The sequence below is a fragment of the Peromyscus eremicus genome, chromosome 10, assembly GCF_949786415.1.
Source record: "Peromyscus eremicus chromosome 10, PerEre_H2_v1, whole genome shotgun sequence".
NCBI lineage: Eukaryota > Metazoa > Chordata > Mammalia > Rodentia > Cricetidae > Peromyscus > Peromyscus eremicus.
The window spans coordinates 24708232-24719269 of NC_081426.1; the positions used below are offsets into that span (position 1 = coordinate 24708232).

Here is an 11038-nt window from a genome sequence, read left to right on the forward strand (position 1 = left end):
GATTAAAGGTGTGCGCCACCACCGCCCGGCTCTCTAATAAAATTTAAATTTATCATCGGGCTTAAAAATAAATAAATAAACCAGGTGGTGGTGGTGCAGGCTTTTAATGCCATCACTTGGGAGGTAGAGGCAGGTGGGTCTCTATGAGTTTGAGGACAGCCAGGGCTACACAGAGAAACCCTGTCTCAAGAAACCTAAAAAATAAGAATAAATAAGTAGATCTTCAAAATGGCTTACCAGAAGGATATAAAAAAGAGGGAGTGAGTAAACCAGGTCCCACTAGGCCCTCCTTCCTGGTACTGCCAAGCTAGGAATCCTTAAGATCCATATTATAGCAGGAGGGCACCAGCACACTGCACAGGGCTATTCTGTCCCCCATAGGGTCCATTGGAGGAGGCATATGTGTGAGACTGAAAGCAGAAGTACCCTTCCTTCTGTCCATCCTTCATGCTATGTCCCTCTCTCTTCCCTTTCCAGGAGCTTCGGGTCATCCCCTGTACCCATCGGTTCCACAGGAAATGTGTGGATCCATGGCTGCTACAGCACCACACCTGCCCCCACTGTCGGCACAACATCATAGGTAATTGTTAGGGCCTCGGAGGACACTGTCCTACAAGTATAAGTCCTTGATGCATGCTCATGAGCAAGCTGAAGCAGCACAGCATGGGCCTCGGGCCTGCAGCTGTGCAGGCCTTAGGGTCTGAAACTTGGCTGCACAGTTCTAAGCAGAGCCTGGCATTAAGGATCCCTTTTAGGGGCAGGTGATGTAGCTCAGTAGTAGACTGTTGCCTAGAGCATGCAAGGTCCCAGGTTTGACACACCCCTCACCCTGGTACTCCCCCTCTAAAGAAAATCCGTCTTGCATTCAAGTTTGGGTTTCCAATTAAACAGGACCCTAGCTGGGTGTGCTGGTCTACACATGGGATACCCAGCATTTGGGAAGTAGAGGCAGGTGTTCAAGGTCATCTTTAGCTACATAGCACATTGGAGGCCAGGCCGGGGTGCATGTCTAAGGAAAGTAGAAAACAACAAACCCCGGCATCCTGACCTGGCCTCCCTAGGCCTCAACCTCCTGTCTCTTTAACAGGTGACAGTAAGGTTGACTGCCCAGTTCTAGGCTACAGGATTGTTTCCAGAGACACAGGAGATGATGAATATGCAATAGCACTGTTTGTTGTTGCACCCATGTCATCATTACAGAGCAGGGTGGGAGACACTTGGATTGTTGTTCTTGTTTTGCTCTCAGTAGACTGGGGAGATGGGAAGAGATAGGTCAGCCTCTGCCAGCTCAGCTGAACTTGGCTCAGCTTACACTGTGGCGGGGTCAAGCAGAGTCTCCCTGGCACAATAGCTTCCCTTGATGCTTCAGCCTCTGCCCATTACCTTGTTTCCTCCACCTTTTCCAGAGCAAAAGGGAAATCCGGGTGCTGTTTGTGTGGAGACCGGCAACCTTACACGTGGTCGGCAGCCAAGAGTGACCCTGCCGGTACATTATCCAGGCCGTGTGCATAGGACCAATGCCATCCCAGCCTACCCTACCAGGACAAGTATGGACTCCCATGGCAATCCTGTCACACTGCTGACCATGGACCGGCATGGGGAGCAGAACCTCTATTCTCCACAGACCCCCACCTACATCCGTGGCTACCCACCCCTGCACCTGGATCACACTTTGGCCCCTCACCGCTGCAGCCTGGAACACCGGGCCTACTCACCAGCCCATCCCTTCCGTAGGCCCAAGTTCAGTGGCCGAAGCTTCTCCAAGGCAGCTTGCTTCTCCCAGTATGAGACCATGTACCAACACTACTACTTCCAGGGTCTCAGCTACCCAGAGCAGGAGGGCCAGCCGATACCCAGCCTTGCACCCAGGGGCCCATCCCGTGCCTTTCCACCAAGTGGTGGCAGCAGCCTTCTCTTTCCCACTGTGGTGCACATGGCCCCTCCCACCCACGTGGAGAGTGGCAGCACTTCCAGCTTCAGCTGCTACCATGGGCACCGTTCTGTGTGCAGTGGTTATCTGGCAGACTGTCCTGGCAGTGATAGCAGCAGCAACAGCTCTGGCCAGTGCCGCTGCTCTTCCAGCGACTCCGTGGTGGACTGCACAGAAGTGAGCAACCAAGGTGTGTATGGGAGCTGTTCCACCTTCCGCAGCTCCCTCAGCAGTGACTATGACCCCTTCATCTACCGAAGCCGGGGGCCCACTGTACACCTTGAGGGCTCCCCACCACCAGAGGAGCTCCCAGCAGCACACAGTCAAGGTGCTGGGCGGGGTGAGCCATGGCTAGGCCCTGCCTCTCCCTCAGGGGACCAGCTGTCCACCTGCAGCCTGGAGATGAACTACAGCAGCAACTCCTCACTGGAACCCAGAGGGCCCAACAGCTCTACCTCAGAAGTGGGGCTCGAGGTTTCTCCTGGGGCCGCCCTGGACCTCAGGAGGACCTGGAAAGGGGGCCCAGAGGGACCATCATGTGCTTGCTGCTTCGATCCCCAGCCCTCTTCCCTGGGTCCTGGAGCAGGAGCAGCTGCTGGTGGCAGCACCTTATTCCTGGGTCCCCGGCTCCTGGAGGACTGCAACCCTACAAGTGGAGACCCACAACCAGGGGGCTCCCAGGGCCTGTATGGCCTTCACTCAGACCATTTTCCCAGGACAGATGGGGTGAAATATGAGGGCCTGCCCTGCTGCTTCTATGAAGAGAAGCAGGTGGCCCACAGTGCTGGCAGGGGTAATGGCTGCTACACTGAAGACTATTCAGTGAGTGTGCAGTACACACTCACCGAGGAACCCCCACCCAGCTGCTATGCAGGGGCCCGGGACCTGAGCCAGCGCATCCCCATTATTCCAGAGGATGTAGACTGTGACACGGGCTTGCCTCAAGACTGTCAAGGGATACACAGCCACAGCTCCTGGGGTGGGATGCTGGGCTTGGATGTCCCCCGACTCCACTGGAGTCTGGGGACAACCCGGGAAGAGGAACAGGCTCCGTGCTACCAAGCCGAGGTGCCACTGCAGCCTGGCTGCTCTCCAGAGGAGGCAGATGCTTCCAGGGCTAGCCTCTCCAGTCCCCCCCAGGACACTCAGGAGTCCCATGCCCTGGCTGCTGAGGCGTCAGGTGAGAACAGATGATAGTAGGTATTTGTATAGGGGTCCTCTTCTCAGGCCTTTTCTGTTTGGCTTCTTCTGTGACTTGGCTTCTGTACTTGATGGCTTTCAAACATTGCTTCTCAGTCCCACCCATCTTCAAACCCTCTACCCATGATGTCTGCATCTCTTCCCTTCAGATGCTTCACACCCCAAAAGTAATCTCAATTTCATCAACTATTGTGCATCTCCATGGTCCCCTTAGTCCATCCCTGTGCCTCTTAGCAAAGTCCTCCTGACAGACCTCAATGCACTTGCCTACTGTCCCACTTGGGAGACCTGAGTTACGGTCTTTACACTAGAAATGCTGTAATGACTCATTGCCTTTATAAGATGTAAGATGTCTTTTGGGGGAGGGTGGGGAGTGGGTTGGTTGGTTGGTTTTGGTTTTGGTTTGGTTTTGGTTTTTGGTTTCTCAAGACAGGGTTTCTCTATGTAGCTCTGGCTGTCTGGAACTCACTCTGTAGTCCAGGCTGGCCTTGAACTCAGAGATCTCCCTGCCTCTGCCTCCCAAATGCTGGGATTAAAGGTACACAAATGTCTTCTAAATGGAGCTGCTCCCTTGATCCAGCCTTTGTCCCATCCCTGCAGCATGTCAGGTTTCTTTTCCTCTCCAGACCTCTCTAGAGCTCAGTCAGTCAGCTAAGTGGCCTTCCTTTCCCATCTGTATCACTCTGACTCCCTCTGCTCTTTGCTAAGTCACCTCAAGCCACACATCCACCGATGGGAAGGTCTGTGTGATCTGTGAAGGGTGTGAAGAGGGGTGTGGTGAAGGGTCTCCTGCTCTTTCGGTGCCACTAGAAATTCACTTTTCTACGTTATGCTTCTATGACATCCCAGGGCTTCCAGAAGATTCTCTAGAGCCAAACAAGGGAGACCTGCCCCCCAGAAACGACTATGTAGACTTGAGCCTCTCAGGAAAGAAGCCATTGCTGCCCCTCCCCCGTACCACTCACATAGTCCACCCACCATTGTGAACTGTCACTCCCAAGCACCCCGCCTTCCCTGGGCCATCCTGCCCAGAACCTGCTGTACCAGCTCCCCACAACCTTGATGGCTGTTCTCCCTCTCTCTCCCAGGACCAGGATCTGGCCCAGGCATCGGTACGGGAGCTTGAGCTCAGAAGGAACTCTTTTGTAAAACTCGGGAACTGTACGGAGACTTCAAAGTCTGGCTTCCTTCAAAGCTAATATATATTAGTTTTATATATTAGTTTTGACAAACACAAAAGTGGTAATAAAGAGAGCCCGCCTCAACCCAAAATGTGAGCCACCTGTGGCATCCCCTCCCCATTAACAAACCAACAGACAAAAATCTCTTGAGTCCTTTGCCTCTTTTAATAATGTTTTATTCTGTTTTGTAACGTGTGCTTGGGGTTCTGAGGTATGTGGGATTGAGTTCTCTGCTTTTTTTTTCCTAAGATGTTATATGTAAATGTAAAAAGTTATTTAAATATATATTTTAAAGAACCCTAACCACCAACTTTCGTTGAAAAAGAAAAAAATCACTGCTGCATTAAATGAACCACATCCTGTGTGGATGCTGTCGTCTCCTCGGAGGGACCTCAGGCCTTTGAAAAGCTCAGGGCTGCACCTGCCTTATTGAAATGACCAGAAACTTGAAGTCAAAAGCTAGTAGATAGGGGTACAAACTCCGAGGAACAATGCAAAGCTGCCTCTCCTTTTCCCCTTTTTTGAGGCAAATCTAGACTTCAGGGCTTGGGGGAAGCCACACCTCTCCTGCCCACACTTGTAGGCAGCCATGGAAGCTGCAAGGAAGAGGAGGGAAAGGGAGGTGTCAAACCGTTGCTGCCTAGGCTCAAGGCTGTGGGAGGCAGTTGTGCCCATTCTCTTCTGTTCCTTTGGGTCATCACCTTTGTCTCAGCAAAATCCGGGACGACCAGCCCTGTCACTGGGCGCTCTCCTGCACTCTGACCACTGTGGCAGGGAAGAGACGCTCTCACCCTTACTGTCCAGCTCTCCAGTCTTCTGTAGAATTGTTTCGGGCTTCGTGCCATCAATTGCAGAGGTGATCTGAATGGGATTTGCAGGGCAGACACCCAGGAGGAATGTTGCTTTGTGGCCTTGGTGTCCTGTGGGACTGGAGGAACAAGCTCTCCTCTCTCCCAGCAGCAGTGCACTACCTCTTGAAGGAAGGCATGCTGGGGCACACCTGTGCCGATGGGTCTGGGGGCAGCCACACCCCTCGGCTGTTGCTCCCTTCCTTAGGTTACCTTTGTAAGGGGCACATGCTTGACCCACAGGGGTGTGCACCAAGCTTCATTTTAACAAGTTTCCCATCCCCAGAACATGGCTTCGGGGCTCTTGGGGCCACTGCCTGGTGGCTGCAGTGGCCCACCCCACCAGCAGATGTCTGCTAGCCTGTCTGCCTGATGCACTATTATGTACTGATTCTCCACGAGACAGACTATCAGATAGTTCAGACCCAAAGGGTAGGCTTTTGTATATTTTTTCCAGCCTCTTCTTTTTTAAGGGGAAGGGAGAGTTTTTTAAGCCCAAACCATTTTTGGTTGTGTTGTTTTGCTGTTGTTTTGTTGTTGTTTTGAAGATGTTTTGTTCGTTTTTTAAAAGGGAGAGAGAATCTATTTAAAACTACTTCAGGGATTGTAATCCTTTTTGTCCAATATAGTCCTTGTTCTTAAAAATGTTTTCTTTTCCTTAGAGGAAACTAATCAGGTTGGCCCTGTGTCACTAACTCTTCTGGTCACTTTTATACATTCATTTAGCAGATATCTTTTGCCATCAGAAAGAGTTTGGCCTAGTGGGTCTGAAAGCTCAGTACAGAACCTTGAAACCTGGGGAAACGGGGACCACCCTGGGTTGCCAGAGACAGAAGTGACTCCCAGGAAGTCAGCCCAAGGACCAGACTGCATATTTTGAGACTATCAGAATGCTTTGTTCTTTAAAACCCCATCCTAAGATGAGGACGTTGACTTATTTCTAGCCAGGATCTGACAGAAAGAAGTCCCCACATCAGATCCAGCCATTTACCTTTAGGAAGGGGCCATGGTGAAATTTATCCTTCCACCCAACTCTGGGGGTCTGTCCTTTGAGGGTTCCTCCCAGGCTGTGCTCCTGTTGGTGAGGGTGTGAGAAGGGCCTAAGCTGTTGATGTGTGATTGGGGTTGCCTTTATTTCTGGGGCCAGGAGTTGCAGCTGCTAAGAACAACAGCTTGCCTTACTGTGCAGTAGGAATAGGGGCACAGCTTTTAACATGGACCGCAAAGTGCAGCTTCTCACTGTTGAGATGGCTTTTTGTTGTTGTTGTTGTTTCTTTTTTTTTTTTTCTGCTTTTGCTTTTTTGTTTTTAGTGTCTGCGTGTGCATACCTCTCCCTTGGCTGAAACAAACCCCAGAAAGGCTTGTCTTTGCCCTGGCTAGAAAACCACTTCCCAGTAGTCTTACACAATACATTAATGAATAGAGAATTTGAATGTCACTGGAAGGTAAATGAACAAGTCCAGCTCTCCCCTGAAAGAGTGGTAATGGCGGAGGGCAGACACTTGTTTGGGTAGTAGAAACAAAAGGAAGATTTAGAAACAGTCATCTTTGTGCTGCCTCATCAGACCAGAACAAAATTACCTGTCAGCGATCTCATGTCACCCTTTCAATAAAGAGAGGTTGAGTCTGTGAAGCTCTAAGGCTCCAATACTGGGTAACAAGTACCCTCTTTGGGGGAGGGAGAGGGGGAAATAGAACATCAGTAGTGTGTGGTAATTGCATAATAATGGACAAGGAGCACCCCACTTTCCCCTGGGAACTTCTATACCATCTAAGTGTGTGATAGCAAGTATGAGCTTGATATCAGCTCTGGGTGTAAACCGGTCATATCAACTATAGAATTCTAGAATTCAATGAAAGTGGAAGTTTGGGCATTCTGATCCTTGAGGTGTCTCTGTGGTCACAGCACCCATAGCTGACGGTTCCCCTCTCCTCCAGGCCCAGGCCATGTTACTGGGTTCCATCTTCAGTCCTGTGGTTCGGGCCCTCCCCAATGTCTTCTGGCCTCAAAGTTCACACAGGACTAATGCTTTTAAAATGTGGTCTATAAAAGAATTGGTTGAAAATACCTTTTAAACTGATCTGCCTTTTTCTATTCCTTACATAAACTTTTTGTATTGTTGGTCTAACAAGACACTTTTTTTTTTAATTTCTCCCATAGCACTTAAGATTTTTGTAAAGACTTTGCTGTAAAGGCTTTGTGATAAAATGGTCTAAGGGCTCTTTTCAACATTACCAATTGAAAAACTGTTTTTAAAGCTAGAAAACAACTTATGTATATTCTGTATATGTATAGCAACACATTTCATTTATGGAAATATGTTCTCAGAATATTTATTTACTAATATATTTATCTTAAGCCATGTCTTATGTTGAGAGTGTGACATTGTTGAAATAATCATTGAAAATGACTAACAAGGCCCTGTAAATACATGATAATTGCACACAGATTTTACATATTTGCAGACCAAAAATGATTTAAAGCAAGTTGTAGTCTTCTATGGTTTTGTAACAAATTGTACAAATGACTGTAAAAAAATACAATTTTATCAAGTATGTGTTCCATGTGGTCATTGCTGTGGTTGGCTAAAGCCTAGCGCCTGCTACCTCACACAGACTTGTGCTCTGTTGACAGAGTCCAAGTTATGGGCTTTCCAGTCATCAGAGTATTGGCTAGAGTCTGGGTTTTATCCTTACATAGCAGTGTGTGGCAGGAGCCCGAAGCAAGGTGACCACAACTTCCAGGCCAGCCTGGACTACAGAGTGCATTCAAGGCTAGCCTGTGCAATTTAATGAAATCCTGTCTCAAAAAAGTAAAAAGTGTGCTGGGTATGCAGCCTGGTCGTAGAGCACCTGTCAGCAGTCAAGGCTCTAGGTTCAGTCCCCCATAGCTGCCTTGCCCTGCCTCGCCCTGCCTCTTATCCCCACCCACACACCCTCCAGAAAACCCAGCTGGGCATGGTAGCTTACAACTTCAATTCTTGTGCTTGGGAGGCAGGGGCAGGTGGATGTCTGAGTTCAAGGCTAGCCTGGTCTACGCAGTGAGTTCTAGGACAGCCAGGTCTATAGAGAGAGATCCTGTCTCCAAATACTAACAATAAAGTCTGGGGACTTCGTCTCTTTTCCCTGAAGGGTAGTTACTACTCTGAGACTAGATGAAGAGTACAGTTTATTTTTCAGACATGCTGCAGAGGACACTCCAGTCCTATGAGTTCCAATTACCTTTTTTTTTTTTTTTTAAGATTTATTTATTTATTATGTATACAGCATGTATAACTGCAGGCCAGAAGAGGGCACCAGATCTCGTTACAGATGGTTGTGAGCCACCATGTGGTTGCTGGGAATTGAACTCAGGACCTCTGGAAGGGCAGTCAGTGCTCTTAGCCTCTGAGCCATCTCTCCAGCCCCCGAGTTCCAATTACTTTTCATCTTAGCTTGGGCCATTCCTCGGGGACAGCAGTCATACTCTCCGCACAGCTCCAGGCTCCTCTGCACTCCTGCGGGCAGCTGACTGTGCAAAGCTTCCCAGAGCCTTTGTTTAATGGCTTTGCCTGGCTCCAGTCTGTTCCCCTTGGGGGTTTCAGAAGGATCTCACAGCATGGGCTACACCACAGCATGGTACAGAGTCTGGTAACCCTGGATGAGGATGCCATGGATGGTTGGCATGTCTTCCAACTGCTGTTCCTCTTGGGTTTCAGGAAGCAATGTCCGGCCCTTCCAGGCTGTCATCCCACCGTCCCTGGACAACACTTGGGTAGCAGCTGCATGTTTGGCATATCTGTCCTCAAGATCTTGGCTGTTACTTTTTTCCTTTGAACTTTCTTTACTCAATGCCAAGAAGAAAGCAGAGACGTTGAAGTTTAAACTTGGGAGCTCAGAATAATTATCAGGGATTCATGTCTCAGAGTCAGTAACAACCTACATTTGCCTAGCACAGTCTAGTTACTGAATATCTTTGCATATGGCACTGTGTGTGTTCCCTAGAACCCTGTGAAGTCCACAGAGGCAGATTTAAAGGCAGGGAAATTAGAACTGGTTTGCCCAAGGCCACAAAGCTTAAGAAGCTCATAACCACAGCTGACATCTATTACATACTAAGCAAGCTCCTAATTATTTATTCTTTGCCAGCTGTTCAAAAGGCCTTTGCATGTATTAATTCATGTAATCTCCATGGTACCCTGTGAGAGAAGAGCCAGTTATCAGTTTATATGATAAAATCAGGATACAAAGGTTTGTCAGAGTTACGATTTGAACATACTCTGAGCTCTGCTGGCCACCATGAAGCAACAGAACTGAACTCATTAGCTGTCCAGTTCTCTTGAGTGAAATTTCACAGACTATAGGTACCTCAGGTGTGTATACATGAATACGTACTACCTTTCTCTTCTATTTTCCCTTCATTGTCAACTTCCTTCTGTCTGTGTATGAAGTCGTCCTACAGAACTAAGCACACAATGAACCCCAAACCCCATAACTCTGGATCTGTAAATGGAGGATGTTCCATCCCTCTATCCCGGGGACCTTTCCACTCCAAATCCTGACTTCAGCTTTAGGATTTTCATCACCTGGATATGTAAATCTGTATAGTAAAATCTCTGGCCTTAGCTTTGCCTGCCCCCACCCATCTCATCACCGCTGGCCATTGGTTACCTCTCTGGTACCCCCTGCAGGCTCTGTGCTCTGGGATGCCCAGCAGCTGGCCTACTGGCCACTTGCTCTTGGCCTTTTCTGGTCTGTGTCTCTCTGCCTGTAACAAGCTTTTTGTCCTGCCAGCCAACTCCCAAATAATGACAAGGAGACTTTTTAAATATGAAACCATGGCCTATAGCTTAGGCTTATTCCTAACTAGCTCATTTAACTTAACCCATTTATATTAATCTACATTCTATCACATGGTATTACCTCTCCCATCTTGCACCTCCTGTTTCTTCTCCGTGTCTCCTTGCATCTTTGCCTTTTTCCTTCCCAGAGTCTTCTCTGTACCCAGAAGTCCTGCCTAGCCTCTCCCTCCCTAGCTGTTGGTCATTCAGCTCTTTATTAAACCAATCAGAAGGCGCCTTGGCAAAGGCACATCTTCACAAACAAATATTGTGCAATATTTCCCCTTTAGTCTAAATAAAAAGGAAAGGGTTTAACTCTAACCCAGTAAAACTATATGTAATAAGAACAAGTATCAGGTAAGAATTACATTTACAATGTCCAGCCTATCTCTTTGGCAAATTTAGAGAAAATATTTTATTATCTATTCTATCTTGATGAGTTAAAAGTTTTCTACTTTTCTACCTAATTTACTTTCTATCCTAACTTGTATTACCAACCCCAAAGCTATCTTTTTAGACCTTAAAACATTTTTTTAGATAAATAACTTAATCTTTTATATCACTCAACCTTATATATTTTATACCTTTTGTAAATTTATTTTTTGGAATTTGGGAAAAAGGAAAACTATAACTATCTAGTCTTTAATCCCATCAAAGACCCAAGAAGGATATGATATTACTTGATTAAACAGGAAGTACAGAGCAAGCAACTTCCAAAACTAAGAAACAACAGAGACATCTGGCTGCCTGGACAGTCACCCAAGATAACTTTGCAACATTGGGGCATTCTTCTTTGGCCTATAGGCCTAGACTATCTGATAGACTTTTTTTGTGAAACAGGAATTTTAAAGGACTGTCCTATCTTGTCTTAGCGAAGTTCAGCAATTACTTTCTTTTGTGTCCTGCTTGTCCAGTTTGGACAGCATACTGTCATCAGTCAAGGCAAGGGCAGTTTCTTTGCCCAGTCGCTAACTTTGCCACAAATAAAAGCAAACTCCATATGGAGGTTCTTCAATGTCCATCAGCCTTTTTTTGAAGTAAATTGTTGCTGCCAAGAGG

General features: G+C 47.7%; 1 protein-coding gene across 1 annotated transcript in view; it reads left to right on the forward strand.

Annotated features, from left to right (window-relative positions):
• The window catches only part of Znrf3 (zinc and ring finger 3), a 166353-nt gene extending 161127 nt beyond the window's left edge, over nucleotides 1-5226 (forward strand). Inside the window, exons 7-9 of the mRNA XM_059275524.1 lie at nucleotides 478-580; nucleotides 1407-3110; nucleotides 4219-5226. Coding sequence (XP_059131507.1) covers nucleotides 478-580; nucleotides 1407-3110; nucleotides 4219-4256 — 1845 coding nt within the window. The 3' untranslated portion in view covers nucleotides 4257-5226. The remainder of the gene's footprint in view (nucleotides 1-477; nucleotides 581-1406; nucleotides 3111-4218) is intronic.
• The last annotated feature ends 5812 nt before the right edge of the window (nucleotides 5227-11038 follow it).